Here is a 16,984-nt window from a genome sequence, read left to right as displayed (position 1 = left end):
CAGGGGGTACCGAGTTCTCTCCTGGAGCTCTGCACTGCCTGTGCCTGTCACGCTGGCTCCTGCTCCCCTCCAGGCCTCTCTTGACCTTCCTGCTGGGCTTGGGGGAGACTGAACCCAGCTATTGAGCTATAGGGAACAACTTACGTAATGATGCGACTAAGGGAGCTGATTGGAAGCTGCCCTGGATCTGAGAGTCCTGAGGGCTTCCTGGGGCGGTGTGGTTCCGGTGGATGCAGAGGAGCTGGCCTCCTTGGGAAGATCTGGGGAAAGATCCAAGGGCCAGCCAAGGGCGAAGGCTTTGAGGTTTCACAGTCTCAGGAGGGCGAAGTTGATAAAAGCCAGAGTAAGAGGGTAAGGGCCTGGTGGGAAGGGTGAGTTCACTTCCTGAGTAAACGTCAGTTTAGCAGGAGAAACTAGCATTCCCCTGACTTAGGTTTAATGAAAGCATCTGGTGTGACTTCTGGCATGGCCTGAAGATCTGTGGAGGTGGCCTGGGTCCAAGCTGGTAACACCAAGTGTTAGAGAATCTTGTGGGGAAGCCGAGGTAACAGGGCCAGGTGGCCAGATTGGTGAGGGTTGAGGTCTGGCCCAGGTCTGGGGTCTGGTAGGTAGATGGGACCCTGTGAATGAGTGGTGGGTGGGGAGGAGGAGGCTAGGGGCGAGACCCTTGCTTGCCTCATAATTGTGCTGGAAGATAAAGAGGGTATTTGGGGTTCATGATATCTGCCTAGCTGTTTTCTGGGGCTTGGGGCTCAATTAGAGAAGACCTTGAGGTGGTGAGCAGGCTGTCTGACTGCCTACACCAAAGCAGGTGGAGGGCAATGGGGACCAAGCAGGCTCCTCCCAACCACCCGACTTAGGAATCAATGTCTGTGCAGGGCCAGTGGAAGGTATTGTTGGGAGCTTAACAGGCATGGGTGTTTAACAGATGCTATCTGCAGCTTAGCTGGGTAAACCTGACATTCATCTACAGACCTTTCCAGACTAATGTGGTGGTACATTCCTGTAGTTCCAGTATGCAGAAGGTTGAGTCATCATGGGGACTGTTGCAAGTTCAAGGCCAGGCGGGGTTACGTAAGCAAGTACCAGACTAACTAAGACCCTGTCTCACAAAGGAAGAGAGAAGGGGCTGGAGAAATTATCAGTGGTTAAGAGTACTTGCTGGGGGGCTGGAGAGATGGCTCAGAGGTTAAGCACACTGACTGCTCTTCCTGAGGTCCTGAGTTCAATTCCCAGCACCTACATGGCAACTCACAACTGTCTTTAACTCCAGTCCCAGGGTCTTTGACACCTTATACAAACACACGCACAGGCCAAACACCGTTGCACATAAAATAGATTAATTAAAAAGCATAATAAAGAAATAGATCTTTCAAAAAAAAAAAAAGAGTACTTGCTCTTCTGGAGAATCCAACCAAGTTTAGTTCCCAGCACTCGTGTTAGGTGGCTCCCAGCTGCCTGTAACTCCAGTTCCAGGGTATTTGATATCATCTTTGGCTGCCTGCGCACCCACACACACGTGGCATACACCAACACAAATAAAAATAAATCTAAACATAAGGATGGAAAGATTTATTTGGGGAAAAAAAACAAAAAGGAAAGTAAAACACCTCACCTTTAATAGCTAGGACTTCAGGAGTTGCTGATGCCCCTGCTGGCTGAGGGACTGGTTGAGAAGGGGAGGTGTTCTTAGAGTCCTGCAGTTGGCTCAGGCACAGGCCTCCTGGCTCTGTTCTCTAAGTATACTGACCATTTGGTCCCTTGGGAATTGGGCAGGTTACTCAGGGCTGTCTATCATGGTGGCCTGGAACTGCGGTCTGGAATTTGCCCCCCTTTGGGAACAGTTGTGAGTTGGGTGCTGGCTCTATCCTGGAGTGCTCTGGAGGGACAGGCTGGTTCAGAGGCCATGTCCCACCTTCTGCTGAACCTCAGCTTCCCTGTTGGGTACCAGCTACTTTGTTGGGATATATGGGTCTCGATGAAGACTAATGGTCAAATCTGTGAGGTACTTTCTATTGGCTTCTGACTCTCTGGAATTCCAGGTTGGCACAGTGTATCATGGGGAGACAAACAGTAAACATCCCAACCCCTGAGATCAGGGTGGGGAGAGTCACTAAGGAGGTGTCCAGAAGGAGGTTGCCAGGGTCACCACATCTTCATAGGGTCTCCAAAAGTGAGACGGCATTGCCTTGATTTGTTAGATGAAAAAAGGAAGGAAGGAAGCAGTGTTTGGAGTGGGAGCTGCATGTGCAGAATTTGCAGCACCCTGCAGCTGTGCGCTCTTCCCTTCCAGATGATTGACAGGGCACAGAGGTCAGGAGTCCCAGAGGCGCCGGGCGGTGGTGGCGCACGCCTTTAATCCCAGCACTCGGGAGGCAGAGGCAGGCGGATCTCTGTGAGTTCGAGGCCAGCCTGGTCTACAAGAGCTAGTTCCAGGACAGGCACCAAAAACTACAGAGAAACCCTGTCTCAAAAATCAAAAAAAAAGAAAAAAAAAAAAGAGTCCCAGAGGCTCAGGGCTTCTGGGGTGTTGGATGCTCTGCACCTCTGAATTTAGCAGCCCAGTATCCTGAAATTCTCTAATCTGGTTTTTCTTCTGAGTTGTCTGTGGGTCTCCACCAAGCACCATCTGGACTGTTTCTAAAGACAGAATGGATGGATTCAGAAGCGGGCGGAGCCCATGGCAGAGGCACGCTGTTTACCTGGCCATTTCTTTTCTGTTTTCTTCCTGTGTTCTGGAGTGTCCGCCACAGCACACGTGTGGAGGTCAGAGGACAGCTTTAGATTTCTCTTTCCACTGTGTGGCTCCCGGGACAGAACTCAGGACTCCAGACTTTGACAACATGGGCCTTTTAGACCTGCTGAGCCACCTCACTATCCCTTCCTCGCCATTTTCTCCAGCTAGTTGGATAGAAGGAGGTTCATTCTGAACCTGCCACAGTCAGGCAGCCCCCTTGGGTCCTAGCCTCCTGTCTGGGTCCTCTGCTGTTTTTTGGCCCCTGGCTCTGCTTGTGAGAACTGTTTCCCCTTCCCCACGGCGCAGCCAGCTACCACAATGTGTTTTCCCATATCCTGGCTTCCACTGGATCCGTATAGAGTTTCCGTCTGGTTTAGTTTCCGGTTCTCTGGTGTCTGCTTACGCTATGTGTTCCCTGCGGTCTCTGCAGATCTGGCCTTAACAAGCTACCCAGGGAGGCTTCCTGGCACAGGGCACCAGCCCTGGATTCAGAGAGTCTGGCATGCCAGTGCTGGCTCCACTGCAGCCTGGGTGACCTGGGAGTCCCCAGGCACAGTCCTAAGATAGGAATGAGTCTGTCGGTCTGGTGGGGCTGAGCATACCTCAGTACACGCTGTACGCCCTTCTCTCCACATCTGTGAGAGGCCGAGTGGCGGCGACACATGAGGCCCTGTCCCCTGCTCTGGGGCTTCCCACTCGGGTGAGAAATTAGATCAGCACTGCAGGTGAGACTGAGAGAATCCTGTAGGCGGCTCTGGAGACCTTCTGAGGTGGTAGGTCCTTGAAGACAGTCTGTCCATCCATAGGCCTGGGCCTGCAGGGTGTAGGGTGTTTTCAGGTGCACCTCTGTCTGTTTGTCATCAGGTTCACCTTTGAGTTCAGGATTCTCCTTCACTGTGTGGGACCTGAGCAGGTCTGCACGCTGCACCACTCCTGCAGCCTGAGCTACCCCAGTTTGCTCCCTGGCTCTTTCCAGCCTGGATTCTGCAGGAACTCCCTGCAGTCTCTCTGAGCTGACCAACTGGTTCTTTGCAAACCCAGGTCAGATCAGGTCAGTCAGTTCCTCAACTGCTTCTGAGTCCGAATTGGCTCCTGGACCCACCCTGACCCCAGGGGACCAGCCTTTGCTTACCTTGGTGACCTTAATTCCCAGATGTCTTCCTCCGGCTCTGTGTCACTTCCCTTACCTCCCTCTTAACACAATGAGTTTGTTTGCACCCTAGGGACTTTGTGCTTGTAGCTCCTCCCTGGGCCATCATTTTTGAGATACCGATTAGGCTGGGGTCTTTGCTGCTGCCTGACTCAGCGGTCACCTCATCAGCCACTGGGCTGTCTCCTCTTATACTAGTTAATGCTTCTTCATGGTACATTTCAGAACTCACTTGCATATCTGTCTCCTTTGGTGTGAACAGGGACCTTGGCTGCCTTGTAGTTTTGGTGTAGGTAACGTGAGGTGCTTAGGAGTTGCAGTTACTGACCTCTAGGAAGAGGCCTCTCGGGCCTCACCCCGACACAGTGCAGATCTCTGTGTGTGACACAGTCAGCTCCCCAAATAGTGCACCCCTGCGATGTGTGTGCTTTCCCTGCAGCTGTCACAGAGGCCATAAGTTTGGGGTGGGACCTGTGCTAGGAACAGTCTCCAAGGAAGAAGACCTAGAAAGGGGCCTGGGACAGGGGAAGGAAGTGAAGCACATAGCTGAGGGGAGCAGAGCCCCCAGAAGTGAATGGGGCTGGTGCCCAGTTGGCCTCTATACCTCGATACTCAGGATATATGCAGATGGTAGAGAGGAACCCCAAAAGTGATTTTTCCAACTTCCAATCTTCCATCTTCCGGTGGGGACACATCAGAAGGAGCAGAGACAGTGGGAAAGGATCTGTGAGTCAGGCCTTGTCACCCAGCTCCTTCAAATCCCATGCTTATTGCACCTGAAGACAGTGGCCACCCCACAGTCCGTCAGGCCTGTACCCCACTGATCACTGCTTCGGCTGCTCTCCCTCCCACTCCCCCACCATATCGTTGGTCCACCTCCAGCCTCTGCTTCCCTTACTCTGCCCGGATTATGGGTGCTGACCCATGCAGGCTCTTTCTCAGTCCATCTCAAAGGGTCCGGCTGCAGAGCTCTTCCCTGACCACTGATGCATCGTCTTGACCTTTTTCAGGACCTGTTGTCACCCTAAGCATGCATTCCCCTTGTTACACATTGGTCCAGCATGCTTCCTACGCTCACTGGGTGGTCCCCTGTGGGCCTGGCATGCATGGCTTTTGTGCCTCAGAGTATATTGGGAGCCCTGGGCTGTTGTTATTCCCTAGACCCAAGGCCAGGCAGGGATTCTCTGATTGTATCCCAAGGGTCACTCCCCACAAGAAGGTCCTAGTGTCCTCAGTGTCCCTTTCTGCAAAGTTTCAGGCATCAGGAAGCTTATATTTTGTGGTGAGTGCCTGACCAGAGCTGGAGCCTGCTGCTGTTGGTTATGGGGGTCACAGGCCGCCCCATTCTTGTTTTCAAGGGTGTTTTGATCTTGCTCCTCACCCTCCTGGGGACTCATGTCTCCAACACCTTTTTCCTGGCCTCTCCAAGGACCCCCTGCTTGGTTCCCCTTAGAGACCCAGTCTTGATGGTTGCAGCTGCCAGAGCCAGATGGCTGTGCCTAGGGAACTGAATAGCAGTTGGTCCAGGCAACTGTCCCTTAGAGCCTGCCCCCAACAGTGTCTTTGAAACCCTGGCTTAGGCCACTCCCCTCCTGTTCCCTGAGCACCAACCTGGACTCAGTCTTGCTACCTTAGCTATTGTATTGTTGACAGGTAGATCTTTATGAGTTCAAGGCCAGCCTGATCTACAAAGTGAGTTCCAGAACAGCCATGGCTACACAGAAACATTATCTCGAAAAAAAAAAAACAAACCCAGGACCTCATGCATGCTAAGCACACACCTGCCACTGAACGCTGCCCTTAGCCCTGTGTCTAGTTTCATTACTTAGCTCAGCACTTTGTTCCTTTTTTTCTTTTTCTTTTTCTTTTTCTTTTTCTTTTTTTTTTTTTTGTCCGAATCAGAATCCACCCTATGAAGGGCTGTGGTTTCTGTTTTCATTCTTCCATCAACATACATTTAGGCCATGATCTTCCATGTCCTGACCAGTGGTCTCAAGCTTATTCTTTCTCTTCTCAGGAAAAACCTGCATAAATCCTGAGCACGACTTTGTCTGTCTTCTGTATATGGCTGTGGTCTGCACCCTTTCGTGTCTTGTAAAGTGCGGCACCACTTAATGGAGATTCATAAAATAAAAAGTTCAAACACCTCAGTGTGCTGATGCCTGGAGGATGTCATGAGGCAGCAGATGAATGGGACCACTGTTGTCTGATGGTAGACATGCGAGAAAACAGTGTGAACGGTTCTTGGTTCTTCCCCTATTTCGCAATGTCTCTGCCTTACAACCCCTCCTGGGTGTGTCCACTGTGGCAGAGAGCATGCCTGGTTGATAAGGAAGGATAGTTTTTTTGTACCCACATGGAGGCTCACAACCATTTGCGAATCCAGTCTTGGGGAATCGGACGCCCTCTTGTGGCCTCCATGAGCACTGCACATGTATACAGACCAACTATCCATGCATGTAAAATAATTTTTTGGGGGGGCGGAATTTTTCAAGACAGGGTCTCTCTGTAGCTTTGGAGCCTGTCCTGGAACTAGCTCTTGTAGACCAAGCTGGCCTCGAACTCACAGAGATCCACCTGCCTCTGCCTCTGCCTCCTAAGTGCTGGGATTAAAGGCCGCCACCTGGCTGTAAAATACATTTTTAAATAAACGTAAAGTAGGGGTTGAGAAGCAAGAACTTGGTAAGTTCTTGCTATGTAGACATGAGGACCCAAGTTCAGGCCTTCATAGTTAACTAAAAGCTGGGCACAGTGGCCTGAGCCTGTAATAGCAGTGATGGATAGGCAGAGATGGCAAGATCTCTGGGGCTTACTGGCCAGACAGTCTAGCTGAATCAGTGAGCTCCAAGTTTAACGAGAGATCTTGTTTCTAAAAGCAGAGGAAGCCCCCAGACATTGACTTCTAGCCTCCACATACACATGTGCAGTTGTCTACATTTGCTGGTGATATTATATATTGGTTAGCCATTGCTACATAATACATTGCCCCCAAATGTATTGCCTAAAACAGTCACAGGTTACCTCAGTTTCTGTGGGTCGGGACTCTGCTAAGGTGGGTGCTGTTGCCTTCAGGTCTCTCACTGGCTAAAGCCATGGGGTCAGCCAGGGCTGTGGTCTCATTTGCTCTCCTGTGGATGTGTTCACAAGCATGTGTTCTGGTTTTAACCCACCCCCACTCCATGGGCTGCTGATGCTCCCTTCAGGCCATCAGCTAGAGACTTTCCTCCGCCCCTTGTCCCAGCAGCTTCCTTCCAGTAGAGCAGGCAGGGACAGGAGGCCAGAGAGGGAGCCAAGTGGGAGCCAGAGGCAAAATCTCATCGCTTAAATTATCCTTTTGTAACTTCAAACTTATATAATGTACTTTGATTATTTCCCCCCAGTTATTCTCCCTCCCGCCAAACCCCTCTTCCTAACAAGCTCTTGCAGTCATGTCTTTGATTATTCCTGTTTTATTTATGTGTGCGCATTTGTGTCTTTGTATGCCATGTGAGTGCAGTACCCACAGAGACCTGTAGAGAGCAGCAGATCCCCTGGAGCTGGAATTACAGAGAGATATGAGCCACCGGAAATGGGTATTGGAAACTGAACCTGGGTCCTCTGGAAGAGTAGCAAGCACTCTTACCCGCTGAGCCGCTCTCCAGCCCTGTGTCATGAGCGCAGTAGGGGTAACATTTACCTGGCAACGGCTGTTCACCAGTGTTACACCATGAGGAAGATGAAAATGGCTGCCCTTCCCCTAGCAACCACCTGTAGTTTCTCAGAGCAGGGTGGGGCCTTATGAGCCCAGACTCTTTTTTTTTTTTTTTTTTTTTTTTTTTTGGAGGGGGAGTTCAAGACAGGATTTCTCTGTTCTGCAATTTGCTTTGTAGACCAGGCTGGCCTTGAACTCAGAGATCTACCTGTCTCTGCCTCCCAAGTGCCACTACCACCCAGCTCTGAGATACCTTATAACCACAGTTTGTGTATCAGGTCTAGCCACCATGGGGTGTGGCCTGCAGGAGGCAGAATCACTATGGCCTGAGCTAGCTGCCAGTCCAGCTGAAGTGACTCGGGTTTGTTAAGACCGTGAGTGAGGTGGCTCGTGGGACGTATCTGGCAGGATGGCTACCGCTATGAGCTTTTGACTTCTCACTTTGTTCACCTGGGGTAGGACCAGGACTCGTGGCCCGAGACACCAGACTAGAACAGCCATATCTAGGCTGTTCAGAGAGGGACACAATACTGGGCTGGGTGGGTACTAGGAACTGTAGAAACTGACCTGGAGGATGGGGAGTTGGCAGGGAGCCCTGGGGACCCTTGGTGTCAGGTGGTAGGAGGGGTTGCATGAGCAGTCAGAGGCCCTTAAGCTCTGTAGCAGTGTTAGGAAGTGATTGATGCTGCCTGTGCTGTGTGACCTCAAGCAAGTCGCTTCCTTCTCTGGGCCCACCTACCTTGCTGACAGGGTGGGGGAGCCTGGCTGTGCTCACACTTGCTCCGCCCTGCAGGTTTTCTCCATTGTGGTCTTTGGCTCCATCGTGAATGAGGGCTACCTCAACAGCTCAGAGGAGGAGGAGGAGTTCTGCATCTACAACCGGAACCCCAATGCCTGCAGCTACGGCGTGACCGTGGGAGTGCTGGCGTTCCTCACCTGCCTGCTCTACCTGGCTCTGGACGTGTACTTCCCGCAGATCAGCAGCGTCAAAGATCGCAAGAAGGCTGTGCTGTCTGACATCGGTGTCTCGGGTGAGCCTGCTTGCATGGTACCCCTTAATAACATGTGAAGAGTCTTCGCTTCCACCCTCCCGTGAAGTGTGGGTAGTGAAGCCACAGATGAGGGGCTGCGGCTGATGAGGAGAGGAGCTCAAGTCAGCTCTGGTCTCAGTGCCCTTCGGCACCCTTCTCTGGAGATCACCAATCCCTCCTTCCCTTGGTCCTCAGCAAGACTTCCTCCCTTTACCGGTCTCCCACCCATAGAGTCCCAGAGTCAACCTGGTAGCCACTTTGGGCAGGAGACTGTGGGCCCTGCTTCCAAAGGAACTGGGGACCCTTTGACCTTCCAAAAAGACCTAGGACTAAGTGACCATTCCCTTGCTTCCATGGATTTCCCAGAAGCTCCTTTCAGGGATAGGCTGGCACATGCCTAGGCTCTGTCCTGGACAGCTCTTGGGAGACCCTGGGTACCCACAGAGGATCTTGATCTTCTACCCAGCCCACACACCTCAGCTACAGGGGGGCTCCTTTTGGGGGGCTTCTGGAAGCTGCACATGTGGGAAGTGGAGGTCCAGGCTGTAGGCTGTGCGGTCACTATTGTCCTTGTTCCAGTTCTCCAGAAGTCTGAGCAGGGCTGCTGTATCCTGCTCCTTGCTTTGGCATCCAGGGATGTGGCAGGCATTAAGAGAGGCCCCTGATCTGGCTGCCCTCCCCCTCCCCTCTCCATGGTTTTCCCTGTGCGTCTACTTGCCTTTGACCTGCCTTCTCTGTGCCCCACCCACCCCAACTCCATCATTCCCAGTCTGCTCCTTCTCTCTGTTCCACCTCCTTGCTCATCATTTGGGGGTCGGGGAGCATGGGAGCATGCTCTTGACCTGTGTCCCTGTTCCTCGGTACCCTGTTTTCTCCCCCTTCTCTGTGTGTGTCATTGACATCTGGCCTGACCCTGGACACTCCAGCCTTCTGGGCCTTCTTCTGGTTCGTGGGTTTCTGCTTCCTGGCCAACCAGTGGCAAGTCTCCAAGGCCCAGGACAACCCTCTGAACGAAGGGACGGATGCCGCCCGGGCCGCCATCGCCTTCTCTTTCTTCTCCATTTTCACTTGGGTGAGTATGGTGCCTGTGGACTCCCCATGTGCTCTAGCCACACCCCAAGCTATGGCCTGTTGAATAGGTAGGCTGAGCTCTGCCTCCTGGCGGGAACCTCGCTCCGGCACCACCCACTGCCTCCCTGAACAAGGCAGACCCTTGCTTTGCTGTGTGGCAGCTTTCCTAGGGTAGTGAGGTGAACGTCACAGTGCAGCCCAGACTGGGCCTAAACTCAGGGTCCTCCTGCCGTGGTCTCTGCACACAGGCAGGGCCTTTGCTGCTTCCCTTGTTTTCTTTGCTCATGTCAAATCTTCGTTCACGGGGGCTCCCCACTTCAGGAAGGTTCCTATTGACTCTGCTTTCCGAACAGGGAAACTGAGGCTCAGTCACGTATCAGTGTGTTTGTCTATTTTTGGTTTTTCAGACAGGGTTTCTCTCTGTAGCCCTGGCTGTCCTGGAACTCGCTCCACCACACCCAGCCTAAAAGTAATACTCCTTAAAAAGAACAAAAAATAAACTGGGTGGTAGTGGCGCATGCCTTTAATCCCTGCATTTAGGAGGCAGAGGCAGCTGGATCTCTGTGAGTTCAAGGTCAGCCTGGTCTACAGAGCTCCAGGGCTTTTGTACAGAGAAACCCTGTTTCCAAAGCTAGAAATCTTGCAGGTGTGGGGAATCACATCTGGTGGGAGGTCCTGGATTTGCTGCAGCCTGTTTTTTGCAGGGCTAGCCCAAGGTCTCAAGGACCCCATGGCACAGTAAGGCTAGCCCCTCTTTGTGTGGGTCTAGGTCATGTCTATTTCCTCCTTCTTTAATCTCCCTCCTGTTGAGAGGTTGGGTCTCAGCAGCTCCCTTTTCCCTGTCCCCACTCTCCCTGGAGTGACCTCTGTTTTTTAAAAGGACCCCAACACCCATTTTCTGGGGCATCTGCAGCCCCCAGTTTTGGGAGCTAGAATTCTGTGGTTCCCGGAGACCAGCCCTGGTAACCATAGCTGTTGATGCCTTCAGGACTGGGCAGAACAGTCAAGGTGACCCCAGGGATCATTTGGGAAGAAGGTATCTGGAGGGGAGTAGGCCTCTGACTGAGATGGGCGGAGCTGACCAGAACTTAGTGACTGGACCTGAAGGACTGGTGCTGCTGGCCACAGCTGGCCTTCTTAAGTCAGCTCTGCCCTTCCACCTCCTCAGCGGCCTCACCCCTGCTCTCTCCGGCAGAGCCTGACTGCAGCCCTGGCCGTCCGCAGACTCAAGGAGCTTACCTTCCAGGAGGACTACAACACACTGTTCCCCGCCTCAGCTCAGCCATAGCCCCTGAAGGGCAGGAGTCCAGGCCCCAGCAGGGCTCAGGTGCAGGAATGGCCCAGTGCTGGAGACGGCTGACCGCTAGGACAGGAAGGACAGGATGAGGCTAGCTGGAGGAGTCAGCTAGGCTCAGGGCTGGCTCACTCATGCTGCATCACTTCCTCGGTTTATTCTTTACGTTCACTCCTTCATTAAACATTTATTGAGCAACTGTTTGGTGCCTGTGTGGATTAGACTGGTCCCTGGTCCCAGGAGCCTATAGACTGGGGAGGGAAAGATAACCGACCTTCCACAAAGTGGGGTGACCTCTTAGAGGGTCTGAAGTGCCTCCCTGGAAGGGGCTGGGCTTGGACAGTGTGATAACCTGTCTGCGATTGTGGTGTGAAAGGCCATCTACTGTCCCCCTGGGACAGGTAGCCCTCTGACTACCTGCAGAGGGCTGGCCTGGAAAGTTGGAGGACCTTTGACCCAGCTCAGCTTTCCTGTGCTATGTGACCCAGAGCAAATTCTTGCACCTCTCTGAATCTTGGTCAATTTTCCTAGCCTGACTGATAATGGATGAACTTCTTCAGGCAGGCAGCTGAACAGGCTGAACAAGGGCCTGCACAGGCCTTGGCACAGGGATGCTCAATAAATGTCAGTTCTGTTGTTCATTCATTTGTTCACCCATTCATTCATTCCTTGAGTCAGGTGCATCCCCATAAACTCTCCTAGGGGAGTGGGTCTTCTAGTGAATAGTTGTTCTCTCAAAAGACTTTGGCCTCTAGGTCCTCCTCACTGCCTCCTCTGGGTCCCCAGAATCTGGACAGCACCCATCCAGAGCTTACACTCTCTGCAGGCAGTGAGGATGCAGTAGATGCAAGCGGACTCCAGAGCATTGCTTCTGCCTTGCTGTTGCTGAATGCAGAGAGTGAGCCAGCAGGCCTTGGCAGCATGCAAGTACAGACAGCCTGCTGCCCACTGAGATATCATGTGGAGTACAGGTCCCAGAGAGCTGAACAGAGCAGTCTCTCTCTTGTGATTGCTGGGTCAGGTCCTTCTCCCTTTGCACTGGGTGACCAACATAGGCATTGACTCAGGGACAGGAGATTGGCCACAGACACAGTCTCCAGTGTCTCTAGAGCAGTGGTTCTCAACCTTCCCAATGCTGCGACCCTCTAATACAGTTCCTTATATTAGAGTGTGAACCCCCAAGCCATAGACCTATTTTGTTGATACTTTTTGACTGTGATTTTGCTACTGTTATAAATTCTAACTTAAAGAACTGACATGTGACCTCCAAAGGTTGAGAACCACTGGTCTACCTGGTGGCCTCTCTCTTTCTCTCTCTCTCGAAAGGATTCGTGGGAGTCATCGCTCCAGCTTCCCGCCTCTGCAAGCATCATGAAGCCAGGGAGTACAGGGAAAGCCTGGCCTCCATAACTTCTCTTCTGTTTCCTGCCCTCTCACCACTGCCCCAGAGAGCCCTGACAACTCCTCAGTCCCACACAGGCCAGGGACTGAGCTTTTGAGCCCTCTGGCTTTGGGGCTGAGTCTCGGCACTCCTCCTCTCTGCCTTCATCTTCCTAGCCATGACCCAGGACTATGGGCCGGAAAGGTCTCGGGAAGGCTTTCTCTGTGAATTGCAGAGCCGATTTGAAGTGGTCCCTGTGGTCAGCATCCTGTCTTCTCTCTGCGTGCAGCTGCAGGCAGTCCTTTCCCGGACTCTGTGCTGAGACAAACAGGGCCCCACATGTATCAAGCAGTCAAGGTTCTGATGAGTCCTGTGGTTCTGAGACGTGTTTTACTGCTTCGTTCATTCCCCAGACTTGTCTGGCTGTGTGTTTCAGCTGGAATTAGCTTTGGTGGCAAGTGATTTCAATTCCAAATAATAATAATAATTTAAACAAATTTCAAACCTGGAGAGATAGTGTGGGGCTGGCATAGTGGCTCTGGATGCGTTCAGCGATTAGACACATCCTTCGCTCTTACCCATCGTCCATTTTAGTGCGTTTTTAGCGTTGAAGCGCCAGCTCTCACATCTGTTTTCCAGGCATTATACCTGACAGTGGGTCATGGAATGTGGTTGTGCCCCATTGGCTAGAAAGTAACCACATGACTGTGCCTAGCTGCAAGAGAAGCAAAAAGATGGCTTTTAGGAGATGCAAAGAGTTCTTTTTTAGGAGGCTTTTCCTCCCATTTCACACAACACCCCTGAGAACACAGTTTGGGAGCAGGCTGTGGGCCTTTGGGCCATCTTAACCCTCCGAGGCTGAGTCTTCTTGGCTTGGGATACTTGGGGCAGGTGACTTCTGAGGTTTTTTATGGCTGGATGATGTGGTCCTGGGCCTCGGAAGGGTTGGCTGTGTGAACAGTCCTTCCCCTTAGTCAGGCTTGGTGGTTTGAACATCTGTAACCATCTGTATCCTGTCAACTAACCTCTACTAACCCAATACTCTTGTCTGTCTCTCTCTTAACCATCCCTCCTACCTGTCCTCGTCCCTGCCTGCCCCCATCCCAGGCGGGCCAGGCTGTGCTGGCCTTCCAGCGGTACCAGATTGGCGCCGACTCGGCCCTCTTCTCCCAGGACTACATGGATCCCAGCCAGGACTCCAGCATGCCTTATGCACCCTACGTGGAGCCCAGTGCTGGGCCGGACCCTGCTGGCATGGGTGGCACCTACCAGCATCCAACCAACGCCTTCGATGCTGAGCCCCAGGGTTACCAGTCACAGGGCTACTGAGCCCCCATGATGGTGGTGACAGTGACCACCTACCCTGCCCCTGCCCCTTCATCCTAGCTCCCCTTTCAAGCACCCTGCTCCCTCCCAGGTGACCCTGCCTAGCACCTGCTCAGCCTCCAGGTGACTCCACTGAGGCCCAGTGTAGCTGGGGTGGGTCGGGGGGTGGAGCCAGGTGGGGTGTGTCTACATGTGTGTGCAAGTGTGTGCCCAGCAGGGATCTAGAGGGTGGGGCCCAGGGGTTGCAGTCATTCATTGTGTCCTTGAGCATTTGCTGAGCACCTACTGTATGCCAGGCCTTGCTCAGCTGGGGAGTGAGGGATGGGGGACAGTGGGCTGAGGAGGCCCTGCTCCAGGTGCAGGAAAGGCAGGACAGACAGAGACGGGCAAGTTTGACTTCAGGGACTCAGTCACAAGGTGAGTGTGGTCAATCACAGGATGGGGACCATCATCCCCAGAGTCCTTGGTATGGAACAGTGGGTCCTCCTGGAACTGCCACGGCCATCTGCATTTTATAGTTGAGGGAACCAAGGTCTGAGAGGTCAGAGTACTTTGTCCAAGGTCATTCAAGGAGCTGATGGCAGGCCGCCTCCAGGTAGGCTATCTGCGGAGCTCCTGCCGGCCTTTCTATTCCTGCACCTAGGCTTTGCCGCTCAGTGTTACTCTAATTCGGGGGGGTGGGGCTGCTTCAGGACCTGAGTCCAGCGAGACACACGATCTGCTGCAAACCAAGGGCCTCTTCTTCCCCAGTTACTTTCCTCCATTCAGGTCCTCTCCTCAGTCCTGGCCTTCTAGAGGGCTCCCCAGACCTGCCCCTGTCCCCTTGTGTTGCTCCATGCTCAACATGCCCCACAGGGAACTTCTTTGGGGTGTGCCAGCAACCTCCTTTGCAGTCTCCCAAAGGAGCGGTGGCCATCCCTGCCTCTTGGGCTTGCTGTGCACATGACTGGGTAGACAGGAGGCTGGGGTGGAGACCTGTTCCCCCCCCCCCCCCCCCCGAGGTCCCTGTGCTAGTGGTAGAGCTGGCCTTGCTGCCTGAGTTCATTGACTCCACCCATTCAGCAGGTGACTCCACCCTTGTCACCACCTGGGACACTCTCCTCTGCTTGTCTGGGTCAGCCAGGGTTCAGGACAGCTTTCAATGACAGGTTCAGTTTGAGTGCCATAGCTAACTAAGGTCCCACTGCCCCAGATGACTCGTAAGTGAGACACGAGAGAATAGACTCAGGGAGATCTCGGGCCACAGGAAAGAAAATAGCAGGTTATCTCAGATACTAGAGACAGAAAGGAGAGTGGGTGGGGCCTATAGAGACAGCAAGGACACATTCTCACAAAGGTGCTTCCCTCTGTGTGACAGAGAGAGCCCAGAGGGAGGGTGTCTATGCCACCGTCCTGTGTGTGCCTGGTATACACCAGCTGGTTACTTGTGAAGCAGGGCAATGGGCTGCGGGTCACAATGGGTGACCTCAGCATCTCACACTGTGCCCTACAGGACTCTGACAGGCATGTTTTCTCTTCTGGTACCTATGTTGGTGAGCTGTCACCGAGGATGTCTGTGGCGCCTGTCCTCTAAGGGCCTGTGAACTACTACATAGAGGTACAAGGCCCATTACGGTAGGAGACTTGGCATGAGTGCAGGTCTCAGGAAGACAGCCAGCGAGGGGACAAACGCTTCAGAGGCATAGAAGGAGCACCACTGCCCCCTCCTGAGCAGAAGGGGAAATCGAGTCTCTGTGAGTGTAGAGAGTTAGCATTGGAGATTGGATCCTAACTGGGGTCTCCAAGTTCCGTAGGGGGCCACGGTGTTGGGAGAGGACTCCAGGCAGCTGAGTGACAGCTGGCTGTTGCTACCTTCCATTTTCCACACCTGGGAAGGGGCTCTGTGTACAGCCCCATGCCCCAACCAGGTGGGTTGAGCAGGGACAGCTTGGGTGACTTGACTGGTTTCAGACCAGAGGGGAGACAGTGGCCACAGGAACGTTTCAGTGCCACCAAGAGGCTATGAGAAGTCCTGGCCTTTGCGACTCCTGCTGGTGAACTCTATAGAGATCTGAGGCTGGCCCGTCGGTGTCTCCCTAGGCAGCAACAGGCAGCTGGCCATGCCAAGCAGAGGGCAGAGTGCTGGTTAAACTCTGCCCAGCCTGGGTGTCTATCATCGACCTTAGACCTCAGGCTGCGGAAGTTTGCGGGACCAGGAGCTGGGCTGCTAGGACCTCAGCAGGCACCCCCCTCCTTTTCCAGATGCATGCCACCATCATGGTAGCAATGTCAGACAGCGGACAAGAAGCCTAGGAGGATTTGAGTCAGACCCAGGCTTCTGACTCAATGGTTTGGGAGGGATCACAGCCCCATGCCTCCTTGGACAGAGCATAGTCCTCGTAGGACCCAAGGCCAGCAGCACCCTGGTTTCCTTCCCCTCTCCACTGCATCTGCTTTTCTCTCCCCCACTCTCCATGGAGACACTCCCCCACAGCTGGGCCCTATGGACTTGGGGCTCCCTGTTCCCTGTCAAGCACAAAAGAAGGTCTGGGAAACATGGATTCTACAGGACTTGATAGTTGCAGGGGTCTTTCAAGAGACTCATGTCTCATCCAAGGTTAAGCACAGAGTGAGAGATTGGGAGCCCCATCTTCTGCCTTCTGCGATGACATAGTCTGCACAGTCACAGGCCATCTCGCCTGGGTGGCCCCCAATCTACCTGGAATGTAGCAATCAAGGGGCGAATCCCCAGGGGGACTGGCACCAGTCTCTGCTCCATCTGCCCCTAATGACTCTTGATCTTCAGAGACTCTTGGGGTTCCAGGCTTTTCCCATGTAACCAATAGATCCCACTTGTTACCCCTGGGGCACCCCTAACCTTGATCCACCACCCCTGTGATCTCTAGAGAGTGTGAGCAGGAGTCCCCAGAGTTTCTGGAGGATGGGCTGGGCTAACCATCTCCTAGTGCTACCCCCGCCCTGACACTCCCGCCCCCTGGTGCCCACAGCTCTTGTCTGGGTGCCCCAGCCCCTCCCGCAGCGTTACTGCCTGTGTATAGTATAAATATATATATTTTCTATATATAAGATGTATAATATAAGGCTCCACAATATATCTGTGAGTGTGTGCGTGCGTGTGTGCAGTGAAGGGCGGCCCCCCAACTTGGGCCCTGCTCTAGACCCTCCCCCACCTGGTTAAGCCTCTCCAGAGTGGATCCAGTGGCCCTGTGGCATCCTCCTCTATGACATCCATCCATCCGTGGTGAACCAAGTGAAGGTGGTGACTTCTGGTGATATAGTAATAAAGTGAAGACTTCCAACTCA

At 53.2% G+C, this 16,984-nt stretch overlaps 1 protein-coding gene across 4 annotated transcripts in view; it reads left to right on the top strand.

Moving 5' to 3' along the window:
* Syngr1 (synaptogyrin 1) overlaps positions 1–16,984 on the top strand; it is a 26,325-nt gene extending 9,341 nt beyond the window's left edge. The window contains exons 2-4 of one of the 4 annotated variants that reach the window (XM_048454751.3): positions 8,372–8,609; positions 9,536–9,681; positions 13,463–16,984. In XM_048454751.3, coding sequence (XP_048310708.1) covers positions 8,372–8,609; positions 9,536–9,681; positions 13,463–13,684 — 606 coding nt within the window. In that variant the 3' untranslated portion in view covers positions 13,685–16,984. Of the gene's footprint in view, positions 1–8,371; positions 8,610–9,535; positions 9,682–10,848; positions 11,616–12,300; positions 12,866–13,462 lie in introns of those variants that run through there. The other 3 variants (XM_085678408.1, XM_048454752.3, XM_085678407.2) reach the window with 3 other exon arrangements.

This window comes from Myodes glareolus, chromosome 19, assembly GCF_982192425.1.
Source record: "Myodes glareolus chromosome 19, mMyoGla1.1, whole genome shotgun sequence".
In the NCBI taxonomy this organism is placed as follows: Eukaryota; Metazoa; Chordata; class Mammalia; order Rodentia; family Cricetidae; genus Myodes; species Myodes glareolus.
Note: the sequence above shows the minus strand (reverse complement) of the source record. Positions and strands in the feature narration are given on the sequence as shown.